We start from the raw sequence: 17,149 nt of genomic DNA on the forward strand, positions 1-17,149 counted from the left end.
TTTTGGTCGAGGTGGTGTGCAAAGTGAGAGGGTTAGGGAAAATGATGTGGTAAACAGAGAAGAGGTAGTAAAAGCTTTGCGGAAGATGAAAGCCGGCAAGGCAGCAGGTTTGGATGGTATTGCAGTGGAATTTATTAAAAAAAGGGGGTGACTGTATTGTTGATTGGTTGGTAAGGTTATCTAATGTATGTATTATTCATGGTGAGGTGCCTGACAAACTACTTTAAAGTAGGCAGTGCTATCCTGCTCTTTGTTAAAGCTCATCTAAATTTTGTAGAAAAAAGTGCTGGTTGTTAGGAATGTAGACTATTTTTGTAGATATCAAAGATAAACCACATTAGAAAATGATGATAGGACTACTTTATAGGTCCCCCATGGACACAGGAAGTGGATGAAAGATTCTATGATCAGTAAGTAGAAATTTGTAATGAGCAAGATTCTATAACTCTGGGCATGGACTCTACTAAAATCCGCTTGACAGTGCCCTAATCCAATTAATTGAGAAACCTATTTGCAATTAAAATATATTGGATTTAGTTCTTACTACAATGTTGAAGTTGGAGAAAATTTTAGTACAAGTGATCACCGGCAAATTACTTTTGACGTCATCTTCAACGCTGCATGCAATGTTGGTCAAAATGACAGTCACAAAAAAATACCCAATTCTAAATGTGTAAATTTTAATGATCTTTGTGATGCTCTTGACAGGCAAATCTGGGGTGATATAGTCAATGAAAATGACGAATGCAGCTTGGAAAAGCTTCACAAAAACCTTCAAAACAGCAAAAGGAAAATACATACCAATGCATTGCAGATGGCGTACTTCTAACCAAGGTGGTGGAAAGGTAAAATAATAAAATGCCTGTCTAAGAAAGTACCTCATAAGAAACTTAGAGAACTCAATAACCAATATGACAAAGTTATATAAATTTGTGTAGAGAAAATAAGAGAGATACGACAAAGAAAACATCAACATGAATCATATAGTGTGGAAATAGTGAAAGAAACCCTAAGGAATTTTACATACAAGTAAGAAGCAAGTGAGTCATTACCCATCAGTAGGTCTATTAATTACAAAAAATGGTGACTTGTTTCAAGACAACAAAGCCATAAAAAAATTCTAATTTACTTTTATGCATCTGCATTTACAAACAGACACAACCCATGTCCTGAATCCAGTTTTCTTGATAAGAAAGGGAAAAGTTCTTAAACACACTGACATAAAAGCTAAGGACATACTTTCAGCAACTGATGAAATGAAAATAAATAAAACGGCTAGTGAAAAATAAGACAGTTAAGCCCTTGAAAGCCCTTTACAGTAAGTCACTTGCTACAGGTTAAGTTCTGGATGATAGGAAGTTTGCCAATGTAACATCAACATTCAAAAAGTTAATGCCACTGCCTGGAAATTATTGTCCAATTAGCTTAACGTCTAATTGGAAAACTAATGGAAACCATTATTCAAGATGGAATTGCAAACCATTTAAAGGACCACCACTTAATAAACGATTCTCAGCATGGTTGTCAATGAAATCACTCATGTTTGACAAATCTGCTTGACTTCTTTTATAATATAATGAACATGTATGACAAAAGTAAAGCAGCTGATGTTATCTATCTGGACTTAAAAAAAAAAAGAAAAAAAAAGCCATTTCATTTTTTTTTTCCTTTTCTTATGCTATCACTGACTCCCTACTGATGCACAATAGCTTTCTAGTGTCCCTATTACCACTCTCACTCATACATTTCATTTCTGGAGTTTTTCTCAGAGTATACCTAAATTTGTAAAATATTTGTCTAAACGATTTTTGAAGGTATTTACAGTCTTAGCATTCATTGTGTCTGACTAACTTATTCCACTGCTCTACACACCTGTAGGAAAAGAAGCTTTTTCCATGTCTGTTCTACATAGCTTTGACCTTTATTCCACTTGTCCTGGTAATCGTATATTCTTGTAGTTTGAAAAGATGTTCATGGTTTACTTTACTGAACTAATTCAGAATTTTGAATACTTGGATTAAGTCGCCACAAAGTCTAGCTTTTTTAAGGGAGAAGAGATCCAATCATTTTAGCCTCTTGTCATATGCCAGACTTCTAAGGGAAGGGATCAATTTAGATGCACGTCTTTTTCTTGTCTATTCTATAGTTAGGGGAGAAAAATTGGATTACATATTCAAACTATGGTCTTACTAGAGAATTATAAAGTGTGAAAACTGTTTCTGGTGTCTTGTTTCTGGCTATGAAACCTAACATTTGGTTGCCTTTTTTACTTGCTGCTTGACACTGTTTAGTGTGTTTCAGATTGTTGCTAATGACAACTCCAAGGTCCTTTTCTTCACTTACTTTACTTAAAAGAGTTTCCAAATAGTTTGTAGGTGTAATGCATATTCTTGTCTCCAAAGTGAATAACTTTACACTTGTCTGACCACTCTGCTAGTAAGTTAAGATCCTTTTGAATAATTTCACAGACCCACCTGTTTCAGCACATCTCTTAGTTTAGTATTGTCAGCAGATCTTAGATATGAGACTAAGTTCTAAGTCATTAATGTATATTATGAAAATGATTGGGGATAGCACCAACCCCTGTAGCACACCATTCGTTATATCTAGCCAGTCTGAGACTTCACCGTTTAATACTACATGCTGCATTCTTCTGATAAGCCAGTCTCTGATCATGTACAAAGTTTTTCACAATTCTGTCTGCTTTGTGTGCTTTAAGTGCGGTACTTTACCGAAAGCCTTTTGGAAATCTAAATATACTACATCACGTGGCAATTTTTTTGCCCCAATTTTGATAAATAAAAAAATGTTGGGGAGAAGAGAGTGAGAGTAAATGAGCTTGGAAAGGAGACTTGGTGAGGAAGTACCACGTGAGATTGAGTGCAAATGACGTAAAGGGAGTGGGGGTTAGAATGGGATGTATTTAGGGAAGCAGTGACGGCTTGCACAAAAGATGCATGTGGCATAGAAAGGTGGGAGGTGGGCAGAGTAGAAAGGGTAGTGAGTGGTGGGATGAAGAAGTAAGATTGTTAGTGAAAGAGGAGAGAAATTTGGTTGATTTTTGCAGGAAAGTAGTGCAAATGACAGGGAGATGTATAAAAGAAAGCAACAGGAGGCCAAGAGAAAGGTGCAAGAGGTGAAAAAGAGGGCAAATGAGAGTTGGGGTGAGAGAGTATCATTATATCTTAGGGAGAATAAAAAGATGTTTTGGAAGGAGGTAAATAAAGTGTGTAAGACAAGAGAACAATCGGGAACAGTGGTGAAATGGGCAAATGGGAAGGTAGTAACAAGTAGTGATGAAGTGAGAAGGGGATGGAGTGAATATTTTGAGGGTCTGCTGAATGAGTTTGATGATCGAGTGGTAGATATAGGGTGTTTTCGTCGGGGTAGTGTAAGAAGTGTGAGGGTCAGGGAGAATGGTTTGGTGAACAGAGAAGAGGTAGTGAAAGCTTTGCTGTATGTGGGTGGGTTGGGCCATTCCTCCTCTGTTTCCTTATGCTACCTCGCAAACGCGGGAGACGGCGGTTCAGTATAATAAAGGATTTTCTATTGCGGAAATCATATTGATTGTCCAATATAATTTTAAGTTCTAGAAATGTAATAATTCTATCTCATCAATTTTTCCATTGTTTTACCTAAAAATGATGTAAGAATAATTGGGTGGTAGTTCATGGCACACTTTTTGTCTCCTTTTTTATATGTAGCACATATTTGTTCAACATTTTTTATGGGGTATATCAGCTGTCTTCTGGCCTTTAAAAATCTTGGAGCCTAGTTATCTGGGCCATCGGATTTGTAAGGATTTAATTGGTCCAGGTATTTAAGTACTTCTGAGCTCTTTATTTCTCTAACCTTCAACTCTTCTTCATCAGATTCTTGAAAAATTTTCATTGGTTGTGGTGTTCTTCACTTGTGAATACGGAGTTGAAAGAATAATTTAGTATGCTAGTCATTTCCTAGTAGTCAGTAATTAGTGTGTCATGTTCCTTTTGCAATGGTCCAATTCCTTTTCCTGTCTTCCTTTGTCTTATACTTGAAGAATTCTTAGGATTATTCTTAACTTTCAAGGACATTCTTTTTTCTTCCTTGTGTTTCCTCTGTCTTATGACCTTCCTAAACTCTCACTGGATTCTGATTAATTCCTTGTGATTTTCACTGGTTCCCTTTGATTTTAATATCTTATATGTTTTCTTCTTTTGGTGGATTATTCTTTCTATTCAACTATTCAGCCAGGATGGTTTTAAACTATTGTAAGTTTTCTTCATAATTCGAGGAATTTGTCTATTTTCGATCTTGAGTAATGTGTTTTTAGAATTATTCCACATTTCCTCTACTGTGTAAACGTCAAGAAGTTTTATCCATTTGGTACCACGAATTTTGTGCATAACATTCTTAAAATTTGCTTGGCTGTAATCTGGCATCAAGAGTTTGTTGTCATTTATTTCATAATCTAAATTCATCTCTAATCTAATCAAACTGTGATCCCTGTCTGAAAAACTTTCACCTACTTCACAAGAGTTTTATCAAGTTTGTGTCACTGGTGAGGACAAGATCAAGAATGTATTTCCCAATAGTTGGTTTTCTAATCAACAGTTCTACAAAAGTGTCTTCAATCAGTTCCATCACTCTCTCCCTCTCGGTCACCTCTTAACATGCTCCAGTTTATGTTTGGACTCTTGAAGTCTCCTACTATTATAGCCTCCTTACTGTTTACTATAGGTTCTACATCAAAGACTACCAGCAAAACTTAAGTCACATGGTATTAATGGGGTTGTACTTCAGTGACTGAAGATAGGAAGTTGCTTAACTGGCCACAAATCAAGAGCAGTGATTAATGGTCAAGCCTCAGAATGGTTAGATGTAACAAGTGGAGTGCCACAAAGATAAGTCTTGGGACCGGTTCTCTTTCCTGTATTAATTAATGATATTGATAATGGGCTGCATTACAGGATATTAATTTTTGCTGATGATACAAAGCTGGGCAATAAATTTACAAATGAACTCAAATGTCTACAGCTTCAAACTGATATACAGACTCACTGATGAACTGAGCTCATAAGTGGCAAATGAATTTCAATATTGATGTGCAAAGTTTCTTTAGTTGTCTTGATTACATGTACATAAGCACTTATGATCAGCCACCTCCCATGATCCACTTTCATATTACCCACATCAGTCTGGGGCTTCACTGCTTAGTATGTTGCATTCAGTGCCACTGTATACAGGCAAGGGGAACAAACGTGAATGCTTGAATTAATGAGATACAAGTCTCATGGAAAGGTCTGTGGGGCCTGAATGTGGATAGGGAGCTGTGGTTTCAGTGCATTACACATGGCAGATAGAGAATGAGTGCGAGTGGACGTGGCCTTTCTTCAACTGTTTCCTAATGCTACCTCGTTAACACGGGATGGTGATCGAGTGTGGGTAAGAGAAGAAAATCTATGCGTAATCTTTTTTCCTTTCCTATGTGCATTTTGTGCTGCTTCCTGTGGGGCAAATTTGTTCACATGTATATTTGCACATGTATGTGTATTTATATGTATGTCTGTTTGTGTACAGGTAGGTGCATATATGTAAATACATGTGGATGTGTCTTTCTCTGTCTGTTTCCTACTGCTACCTCACTAATACTGGAAAGGGCGATCAAGCATGAAAAAGATTTCTGAGAAGTTCCTAAAGAAAGGGAGGGATTTGCACATAGCATTCATAGATTTGGAGGAAGTGTATGATATACTAACAGAAATGCCTTGAGGAAAGTGCTACATATATATGGTGTGAGAGGAGTGCTGCTGGATGCAGTGAAGAATTCTTGCTGAGAGTATGACATACAAGAGTATGAAGGGTGGAGGTTGAGAGGTTCAAAGTAAAGGTAGGTCTGTGTTAAGAGTGTATATATCCTTCTCTTTTCCTGAATATATCTAAACACATTCAGACATTCTGGCATGATCCTTCCAAGGTGTATCATTACTTGGCTCTTTTATGTTTCCGTTTTTGGAAGGTGATAATAAAAGACAGGAGGGTGCCCAGCCCTCAGCTTCCACTGTCAGTTAATTTTCATAATAAATAGGAGATATCTGGTGTGGGAGGCAAGTTGTTAGAAGCAGTGAAAAGTTTTTATCGAGGATGTAAGGCATGTGTACGTGTAGGAAGAGAGGAAAGTGATTGGTTCTCAGTGAATGTAGGTTTGCGGCAGGGGTGTGTGATGTCTCCATGGTTGTTTAATTTGTTTATGGATGGGGTTGTTAGGGAGGTAAATGCAAGAGTCCTGGAAAGAGGGGCAAGTATGAAGTCTGTTGGGGATGAGAGAGCTTGGGAAGTGAGTCAGTTGTTGTTCGCTGATGATACAGCGCTGGTGGCTGATTCATGTGAGAAACTGCAGAAGCTGGTGACTGAGTTTGGTAAAGTGTGTGGAAGAAGAAAGTTAAGAGTGAATGTGAATAAGAGCAAGGTTATTAGGTACAGTAGGGTTGAGGGTCAAGTCAATTGGGAGGTGAGTTTGAATGGAGAAAAACTGGAGGAAGTGAAGTGTTTTAGATATCTGGGAGTGGATCTGTCAGCGGATGGAACCATGGAAGCGGAAGTGGATCATAGGGTGGGGGAGGGGGCGAAAATTTTGGGAGCCTTGAAAAATGTGTGGAAGTCGAGAACATTATCTCGGAAAGCAAAAATGGGTATGTTTGAAGGAATAGTGGTTCCAACAATGTTGTATGGTTGCGAGGCGTGGGCTGTGGATGGAGTTGTGCGCAGGAGGATGGATGTGCTGGAAATGAGATGTTTGAGGACAATGTGTGGTGTGAGGTGGTTTGATCGAGTAAGTAACGTAAGGGTAAGAGAGATGTGTGGAAATAAAAAGAGCGTGGTTGAGAGAGCAGAAGAGGGTGTTTTGAAATGGTTTGGGCACATGGAGAGAATGAGTGAGGAAAGATTGACCAAGAGGATATATGTGTCGGAGGTGGAGGGAACGAGGAGAAGAGGGAGACCAAATTGGAGGTGGAAAGATGGAGTGAAAAAGATTTTGTGTGATCGGGGCCTGAACATGCAGGAGGGTGTAAGGAGGGCAAGGAATAGAGTGAATTGGAGCGATGTGGTATACAGGGGTTGACGTGCTGTCAGTGGAGTGAATCAAGGCATGTGAAGCGTCTGGGGTAAACCATGGAAAGCTGTGTAGGTATGTATATTTGCGTGTGTGGACGTGTGTATGTACATGTGTATGGGGGGGGGTTGGGCCATTTCTTTCGTCTGTTTCCTTGCGCTACCTCGCAAACGCGGGAGACAGCGACAAAGTATAAAAAAAAAAAAAAAAAAATAGGAGATATGTGGATAGAATTTTTACCTCTCAATCCCCTTGGATATAATAAACATTGAAATAAATAAGAAATACTCACCTCTTTCTTCAACATCTTCAATTTCTTCATACTGTAACCAGTCCTCAATGGAAAAATAAAATCTGCGAGTGTTTGCCTTCTTTGTTGATTCTTGCTGACGCCTGTTTTGCCTGAAGTGCCAATCTAAGTGATGAGAATACTGAAGGGTCTGTTCAGGTGGATAGCGCAGCCCACATGATGAACACTGCATCCCACGGTAGAGTGATTCAATGAGCCATTTTTTTCGTCTGTGGGCAAATGTGTTTACATTCAAGCTTTCACATGTGTCAATGATACTTATTAATTTCAATTTTTATTATATTTAATTGATGTTTCCTGTGTCAATGAGGTAGCACCAGGAAATAGATGAAGAAAGACCCATCTCCAATACACACACACACACACACACACACACAGACAAGTTGCTTGAAGCAGTGAAAAGTTTTTATCGAGGATGTAAGGCATGTGTATGAGTAGGAAGAGAGGAAAGTGATTGGTTCCCAGTGAATGTTGGTTTGCGGCTGGGGTGCATGATGTCTCCATGGTTGTTTACTTGTTTATAGTTGGGGTTGTTAGGGAGCTGAATGCAAGAGTTTTAGAAAAAGGGTCAAGTATGCACTCTGTTGTGGATGAGGGCTTGTGAAAAGAGTCAGTCGTTGTTCACTGATGATATAGCGCTGGTGGCTGATTCGGGTGAGAAACTGCAGAAGTTGGTGAATGAGTTTGGTAAAGTGTGTGAAAGAAGAAAGCTGAGAGTAATTGTGAATAAGAGCAAGGTTATCACGTACAGTAGGGTTGAGGGACAAGTCAATTGGGAGGTAAGTTTGAATGGAGAAAAACTGGAGAAAGTGAAATGTTTTAGATATACGGGAGTGGATTCAGTAGCAGATGGAATCATGGAAGCAGAAGTGAATAACAGGGTGGGGGAGAGGGCGAAGGTTCTGGAAGCACTAAAGAATGTGTGAAAGGCAAGAAGGTTTTCTCGGAGAGCAAAAATGGGTATGTTTGAGGGAATAGTAGCCCCAACAATGTTATATGGTTGCGAGGCATGGGCTATGGATAGGGTTGTGCAGAGAAGGGTGGATGTGTTGGAAATGAGATGTTTGAGGACAATATGTGGTGTGAGATGGTTTGATCAAGTAAATAATGGAAGGGTAAGAGATATATGTGGTAATAAAATGAGTGTGGTTGAGAGAGCAGAAGAGGGTGTTTGAAACAGTTTAGTCACATGGAGAGAATGAGTGAGGAAAGATTGACAAAGAGGATATATGTGTCAGAGGTGGAGGGAACAAGGCCTGGGTGCATCTTTAAGTGCCATATAGAAATTGTGATAAGTTTTATGATGGGCAGATTGGTAAGAATCCTTCTGTTAGACTTAAGCAACATAAATATAGTATGAGAACAGGACAAGAATCAAATGCCTTGTGTAATCACGTTAAAAACTATGATCATTGTAATGACTGGATTAATGCCATCTCAGTTATTAACTCTAACTCCAGTACCATGAGCTTGGGAAGTGAGTCAGTCGTTGTTTGCTGATGATACAGCGCTGGTGGCTGATTCATGTGAGAAACTGCAGAAGCTGGTGACTGAGTTTGGCAAAGTGTGTGAAAGAAGAAAGTTGAGAGTAAATGTGAATAAGAGCAAGGTTATTAGGTACAGTAGGGTTGAGGGTCAAGTCAATTGGGAGGTAAGTTTGAATGGAGAAAAACTGGAGGAAGTGAAGTGTTTTAGATAGCTGGGAGTGGATTTGACAGCGGATGGAACCATGGAAGCGGAAGTGAATCATAGGGTGGGGGAGGGGGTGAAAATTCTGGGAGCCTTGAAAAATGTGTGGAAGTTGAGAACATTATCTCGGAAAGCAAAAATGGGTATGTCTGAAGGAATAGTGGTTCCAACAATGTTGTATGGTTGCGAGGCATGGGCTATGGATAGATTTGTGCGCAGGAGGGGGTGGATGTGCTGGAAATGAGATGTTTGAGGACAATATGTGGTGTGAGGTGGTTTGATCGAGTAAGTAATAATAGGGTACGAGAGATGTGTGGTAATAAAAAGAGTGTGGTTGAGAGAGCAGAAGAGGGTGTTTTGAAATGGTTTGGTCACATGGAGAGAATGAGTGAGGAAAGATTGACCAAGAGGATATATGTGTCAGAGGTGGAGGGAACGAAGAGAAGTGGGAGACCGAATTGGAGGTGGAAAGATGGAGTGAAAAAGATTTTGAGTGATTGGGGCCTGAACATGCAGGAGGGTGAAAGGCGTGCAAGTAATAGAGTGAATTGGAACAATGTGGTATACCGGGGTAGACATGCTGTCAATGGATTGAACCAGGGCATGTGAAGCGTCTGGGGTAAACCATGGAAAGTTGTGTGGGGCCTGGATGTGGAAAGGGAGCTGTGGTTTCGGTGCATTATTACATGACAGCTAGAGACTGAGTGTGAAGGAATGGGGCCTTTGTTGTCTTCCTAGCGTTACCTCGCACACATGAGGGGGGGGGGGGGTTATTTCATGAGTGGCAGGGTGGTGATGGGAATGAATAAAGGCAGACAGTAAGAATTATGTACATGAGTATATATGTATATGTCTGTGTGTGTATATATATGTATACGTTGAGATGTATAGGTATGTATATTTGCGTGTGTGGACATTTATGTATATACATGTGTATGTGGGTGGGTTGGGCCATTCTTTCATCTGTTTCCTTGCGCTACCTCGCTAATGCGGGAGACAGCGACAAAGCAAAATAAATATAAAATAATAAATAAATACATTATCAAATACACAAAGAATTATAATCTTAATATTAGTGAAGGTCTGTACAAATTGGACAGCTTTATTGTTGATAAAATCTGTAAACAATTCCCCTTCTTGTCAACATAATATGTTTATGATACGCTTGTTGTCTGTCTTGGAAAATCACTTGTTTACCAAATGGCGTCCTACCTATGACTCTTCATTGCATATCAACTGACATATCCCCTAATGATGTGATTATTACATGAAATAGCACTTGGGAACTTATCGTGTTTCATTTTCCCTGTGGACTCATAGGACTATATGTGTATATGAGCGGATGGGCTATTCTTTCTCTGTTTCCTGGCGCTACCTTGCTGACGTGGGAAACAGCGATTAAGTATAACAATAACAATATAAAATACATCAACATATATACACATGCTTATAACACATACACATATACATATTTGCTCATCTTCGTCCATTCCCGGCCCCACATAAAACAGCATTGCCATCTCCTGCACCAGCAAAGTAAAAGTCAGAAAACAGATGAAAAACGGCCACATCTGCTGACAATCAGTCTCAAGCTGACATGGGAAATGCCCTGAAACCACAGCTCCCTATCCATATCCAGGCCCCACAGACCTTTCCATGGTTTACCCCAGACGCTTCACATTATCTGTATCAGTCCACTGACAGCACATCATTTAAATTCACTCTATTCCGTGCATGCCCATCGTGTCAATGATATCATGGAGAATACACAGTGAAATTTCTTCAAAATAATACCAAGGAGTAACTTTAAATTATGTTGATTTCAACAAGAAAGCTAAATACAAATTCTGAATTAATTCTCTACCTTAAAATCTTTAAACTATAAAAATATTCAACAAAGACAATCTTAAAGTATGATATCAACACTTACTTCCGAAGATTCTCAGAATTGAACATTAATTCAACTGGTACCATTTCATCTTTTTCTCTCTCTTTCTCTTCCTCTTCCTCCTCCTTTTTCTTCTCAGACTCATCCTTCTTATTCTTTGTCCTATCATGTGCCTTAGCACCAATGAGGCCAGTGCGAGTCAGATTTTCCAGGAGTGAATTGAGATCAAGTGGCACATGTGGTGGTGGTGGTGGTTGTGATGGTTTTATCATATTTGGAGGTAACTGATTGGTCATATATGAACCTGGGATGGCACTGGGAGGAGGATGATTCATGTTGGCAAGTGAGACAACAGGTGGGTTCCCCATTCCAGGTTGTGGTGGTGGCTGGTTAGCAATATTTGCAATAGATATTACCACCCCAGGTGGAGGTATTGTAGGTGGGCCTTGTGACAGGGAAACCTGGGGTGGTATAGGGCCATGCGATGATGGAACCTGAGGTGGTGGGCCTGAAGGTAAGGAACCCTGGAGTGGAGGGCAGTGTGGCAAGGGCCCTTGAAGAAGAGGTCTCTGTGGTGGGAGGCCCTGTGAGGGAAGGCCTTGTGATGCTGGTCCCTTCAGAGGTGGTCCTTGATGTACAAAAACTCCATCTGGTGCAGATATTCCCAAAGAAGGATGTGGCACTCCCTTGACGGTGGATTTGTCTGTGGGGTATCCCACAGGAGGTTTTCGAGACATCTCAACTGAAGGTGATCCACGGTTAGCCTTAATTCCACTTTCAAAGCGGTCTTGTGCTGGACTACCTGGCAGACTTGACAGCTTTTGACCCTCCTTCTCCATTCCACGAACAGCTACTTGTCCTGGGATGATACCTTGAGGTAATGATGTGAAACGTAGAAAACGCCTGTAACCACGTACACTGATACTAAGAGGCAGCCCTCCAAATTCTACTGGAAATTTTACATTATTTATGGTTACATTTCTCAATGCATCAACAAACTTGAGGACAAAAGGTTTGCCATCAATGTTGAAACGCTGTGGCTTGGCATCCAGAAAAAGGTTAACTACTTTTTTAGCATTAATGACAAGCTGAATTTTACCTGCCAGAAATTCTGTATTAGTAACAGGTCCTATATTCACATTTGGAGGCTTACCTTCCAAGCTGACAGTACGAGGCTGGCCAGCTAAATGTACAGTTATGGGTTTGCCACCAAAGAAACACTGATAACCTCTACCATCCAGCATTAACTCTTGTGTTGGCACTCCAAGTTTAACACGGTGCGTCTCTCCAGCAATTGTAAACTCTTTGTAATCCTCACCTATTCTCATTTGCAATACAAATTTCCCTTCATCAAAGACAATATTGCAGTGAGCTTCTCCAAAACTCAAAATACGGGGGTCATTCCAATCCAAGAGAACCACTGCAGTTTCTCCATAAGTGCGAATCTCTCGTGGTATTCCATCAATATCAATAGTTCTGGTTTCTGCCTCTCGAGTCACAGCTTTCAGAGTCTCTTCGGTTACAAATGGCAGATCTGGTTCACCTGTCCATTCATCTTCCAGCATGGCATCTCTGGGAGTCCAGCCACGGTCATCTTGGATATGTCCACCTCTTACCCCTCTCCTGCCTCGCCCTCTCATCCCTCCTCTTCCCCATCCATCATCTCCTTCTACTCCAAGTCCTCCTCTACCAGCTCTTCCCATGCCTCTTGCCACAGAAGGAGCAGTGGACCCAATAAAGGTACCTCGACCCCCTCTTACTCCCTGAGCGAAGTTCATATGACCATCACGACTACCACGTCCCCGCCCAGAACCAGGAGCACCAGGACCTTGACCTGGGCCACCTGATCCTGAACTGCCAAGACCCTGAGCATTTGGGCTCTGGCTAACAAGATTTGCACTGACTGGAGCTGGACCACCATGACCCATGCTACCAGGACCTGGACCACCAAGGCCTGGACCACTTGGACCCAGACTACAGGGAACTGGACCACCAGGACCCTGACTGCTAGGACCTGGACCACCAGGGCCCTGCCCACTATGGCCAGGACCACCAAGACCAGGATCACGACCACCAGGACCAGGACTACCTGTACCAGGACCACCAGGGCTATGACCACCAAGACTTGGGCCCCCTGCACCAGACTTTGAAACACTATTGGGTAAAGATGCTGAACCATTAGCTGGTCCTGACCAGTCTCCTTCACCTGTTGGAAAGAAAGCCAACTATAGATACACATATGACAAAATTTTAAAGGTAAAAGAATTCATAGCATGTTCTTCAACAAATGACTTGCCTAAAGGTATGGACTTCCACCTACATATGTTTGCAAGATGATGTAAAAGTGAGAAAGATTGCATGAACTTAAAAGGGGCCCTAACCAGACTCCAAAGTTGGTCTGATACATGGCTGATAAAATTTAACCCAAGATAAGTAGTGAGGATAGGATAAAGTGACAGAAGGCATCAATACAATTACTAGCTCGCAGGAAATAAGCTTCAAAATTCTGTGAGAAGAACTTGAGAGCTGACATCTCCCCTAACCTGTTGAAAGTCCCATGTTAGGAGAAAATTTAAGGAGACAAACTGTCTGAAGGGAAATATCAGAACAACCTTCAGTACATGGATGAGGAAATAAACGGCATGCACTTCATTACCTTCATAAGGCCAAAACTAGAACTAGAACAGTCTTTTCAAGTTCATCACTGCACCTAAAAAAGCACAAAATGCTAACAGTAAAGGTTGAGGAAGAAGGCAACAAAGATGGTAACATAATTAACAAAGCTACTTTACAGAGAAATACTAGAGGCACGCCTTGGAAGAGAGAAGAGTGAGGGTTGAACTGATCGTGACCTTTAAGTTTATACAGCAGATTGATGACATGGACATAAAACATACATGTAAGGACAGAGCAACCACAGCACATCAACATATGAAATTAAGCAAGAAACTAATAAAAAAAAGATGTAAAGAGCTACTTTTATAGTATAAGTGTTGTGTATGAGAGGAAAAGAATGAATGAGGTCATGGTTAATGCAGAGATCATATATAAATATAAGACGTATGATGGATAGAATGTTCAAGAGATGGGCCTCCAAGAAAGTCAAACCCTCCCCATAAAGAGCAAATTGTCTATTTGTACTGTACAGGGAGGGAGTTTTACACTTGTGGGGCCCCATCTCTTGAACAATCTCTACTCCTAAGTATTCTTAAATTAACGTATAGTGTCTGCATTAACCATGTCCTCAGTCATTCTATTCCATTCATCCACCCCTCTTATGCCATAAGGGCACTTCTTTATAACTTTTTAACAAGTTTCTAAATTAATTTCTTGTTACATCCTCTGGTTCCCTATTCCTACATCGCTCAATGAACTGTTCACTTTCCATGTCACTGATCTGTTTCAAAGACTTGAAATTTATGATCAGGTCACCCTTCACTCTTCTCTTTTAGAAAAAGTGGGAAAATCTAAAGACTTAAGCCTTTCCCTCTGACTTAGTTCACTTAATTCTGGTGCCAGCTTTGTTGCCCTCCTCAGAACAATGAAATAGCATGACTGAGGACAGAGTTAATGGAGACAGCATACATAGATTTAATAAGCTGTTTGATATAGGAGAATGATCAAGAGATGAGGCTCCACGAAAATAAAACTGCTTTCCTATGCAGTACACAAAGGTATTCAAAAATAGGTAAAAAAAAAAAAAAAAAAAAAAAGCAAAGAAATCTCACCAGCTGTATATGGAACCAGCCAGATACTAGCCATAGCGACATAAAAGTCTTGTCTCATTCCCTTATTACTGTCTTCAATCATAACCTGCACCTCTCAGGCCTTGACATGCTCCTCACTGCTATCTTTGACGAGTACAAACATATTTCTATGTTCTCTGTTGATTTATTCCATTACTATGACTTTAGTATTTCACTTAAACAGTTACCTATGTTCTGCATGGATTCATGTTGATATTCTGTCCTCTGTATTCATTTCTGTTAGATAAGGATGACTGAAAATTACCAGTCAGGAATGCATCCTCAATTCATCACATTAGGCTTATGAGAACACAGTTTTTGATGTTCACCTTTTCATTTACACTCAAATTTCTAAGAAAGCATCTCAGTGGTAAACAGCAATCTCTGTGCAAAGCACAAACCATTAAATATCATACCACTAGGGGTTTACCTTGAAATTTCTGTGGCTGTGGAAGGGTCCTATGTTGAAGTCTTTCGCGTTCACGCGCCTCCCTAATCTGCTCCTGTTCTGTCAGCATGCGAAGTTTATTAGCCATATGCTGATATTCTTCTTCACTAATCTCACCACGATCCTTCTGCTCCAATGCCTGTTTCAAAATCACCTGGGGGAAAAAAAAAGTAATAATATCTATCCCTACTCACCATCAATTAATATCTAACTCTACTCAAGTGTCAATTTAAGTAAATATCTACTCACTCAATCAAATAATCATCTGCCTCAACTCGCTATCAATTAAATAAAAATCTAACTCTAATTACTATCAACTAAATTAAAATCTACCTTTGCTCACTATCAATTAATATACTTATGTCTTTCATCATCAATTACAGAAAGATTCCATCTAATTAACTGTTATGATCAGTTGCATTGGGAGAATCAGGTACAAAAAGTGTCTCAAACCACTTAAGCACATCCCTGAACCATACCCCATTATGTTTTAAGTGAAAAAATGAATTCCCATATCAATAAAAGTACCTCCTACTTTTTCCACTATACAAAGCAAACTGATTCATTAAGTGACAACAATGTCCTCAATCACAAAATATTTCTGTTGCATCTGATCTGAAATCATTCATCCGACATCATCTAATATATCCCAAGCCTCGACCAATTCTCTAACAGCATCCATCACTATCCTCCACAGTCTACCCCCCTGTCTTGACCTTCAACTTCCTTAACCAACCTATCACTTACCATATATATTTTCTTATGTTAGCTGTGATGGCACAGGCAGCTGAGGCCCTAATCAAGGCCATCCCATGAAAGCTATATATATTATTATTATTATCATACTTAGTCACTGTCTCCCACATTAGCCAGGTAGCGCAAGGAAGCAGACAAAAGAATGGCCCAACCCACCCACATACACATATATATATATACATAAATGCCTACACGCGCACACATACGTACCTATACATTTCAACATATACATATACAGTGATATACATATATACACATGTACACATCCACACTAACTACTTTCATCCATTCCCGTTGCCACCACACCACATGAAATTTTTTTTTTTTTCTTTGTCGCTGTCTCCCGCGTTTGCGAGGTATCGCAAGGAAACAGACGAAAGAAATGGCCCAACCCACCCCCGTACACATGTATATACATACGTCCACACACGCAAATATACATACCTACACAGCTTTCCATGGTTTACCCCAGACGCTTCACATGCCCTGATTCAATCCACTGACAGCACGTCGACCCCGGTATACCACATCGTTCCAATTCACTGTATTCCTTGCACACCTTTCACCTTCCTGCATGTTCAGGCCCCAATTGCTAAATCTTTTTCACTCTATCTTTCCATCTCCAATTTGGTCTCCCACTTCTTGTTCCCTCCACCTCTGACGCATATATCCTCTTTGTCAATCTTTCCTCACTCATTCTCTCCATATGGCCAAACCATTTCAAAACACCCTCTTCTACTCTCTCAACCACACTCTTTTTATTACCACACATCTCTCTTACCCTTTCATTACTTACTCGATCAAACCACCTCACACCACTTATTGTCCTCAAACATCTCATTTCCAACACATCCACCCTCCATCGCACAACTCTATCTATAGCCCATGCCTCGCAACCATATAACATTGTTGGAACCACTATTCCTTCAAACATACCCATTTTTGCTTCCCAAGATAATGCTCTCGCCTTCCACACATTTTTCAACACTCCCAGAACTTTTGACCCCTCCCCACCCTATGACGCACTTCCGCTTCCGTGTTCACATCCCCTGCCAAATCCACTCCCAGATATCTAAAGCACTTCACTTCCTCCATCTGTTTTTCTAAGTATTTCTAACATACATTCTTCAAAGTAAACACCTGATCCACACATCCTCTACCACTTCTGAAACCACACTGCTCTTCCCCAATCTGATGCTCTGTACATGCCTTCACCCTC

General features: G+C 40.3%; 1 protein-coding gene across 1 annotated transcript in view; it reads right to left on the reverse strand.

Annotated features, from left to right (window-relative positions):
• LOC139756229 (uncharacterized) overlaps window positions 1–17,149 on the reverse strand; it is a 256,352-nt gene that overhangs the window by 66,445 nt on the left and 172,758 nt on the right. Inside the window, exons 11-14 of the mRNA XM_071675386.1 lie at window positions 15,710–15,717; window positions 15,157–15,360; window positions 11,023–13,186; window positions 7,386–7,612 (exon numbers count right to left, since the gene is read on the reverse strand). Of these exons, the coding sequence (XP_071531487.1) occupies window positions 7,386–7,612; window positions 11,023–13,186; window positions 15,157–15,360; window positions 15,710–15,717 (2,603 nt within the window). The remainder of the gene's footprint in view (window positions 1–7,385; window positions 7,613–11,022; window positions 13,187–15,156; window positions 15,361–15,709; window positions 15,718–17,149) is intronic.

This window comes from Panulirus ornatus, chromosome 21, assembly GCF_036320965.1.
Source record: "Panulirus ornatus isolate Po-2019 chromosome 21, ASM3632096v1, whole genome shotgun sequence".
Classification (NCBI taxonomy): Eukaryota; Metazoa; Arthropoda; class Malacostraca; order Decapoda; family Palinuridae; genus Panulirus; species Panulirus ornatus.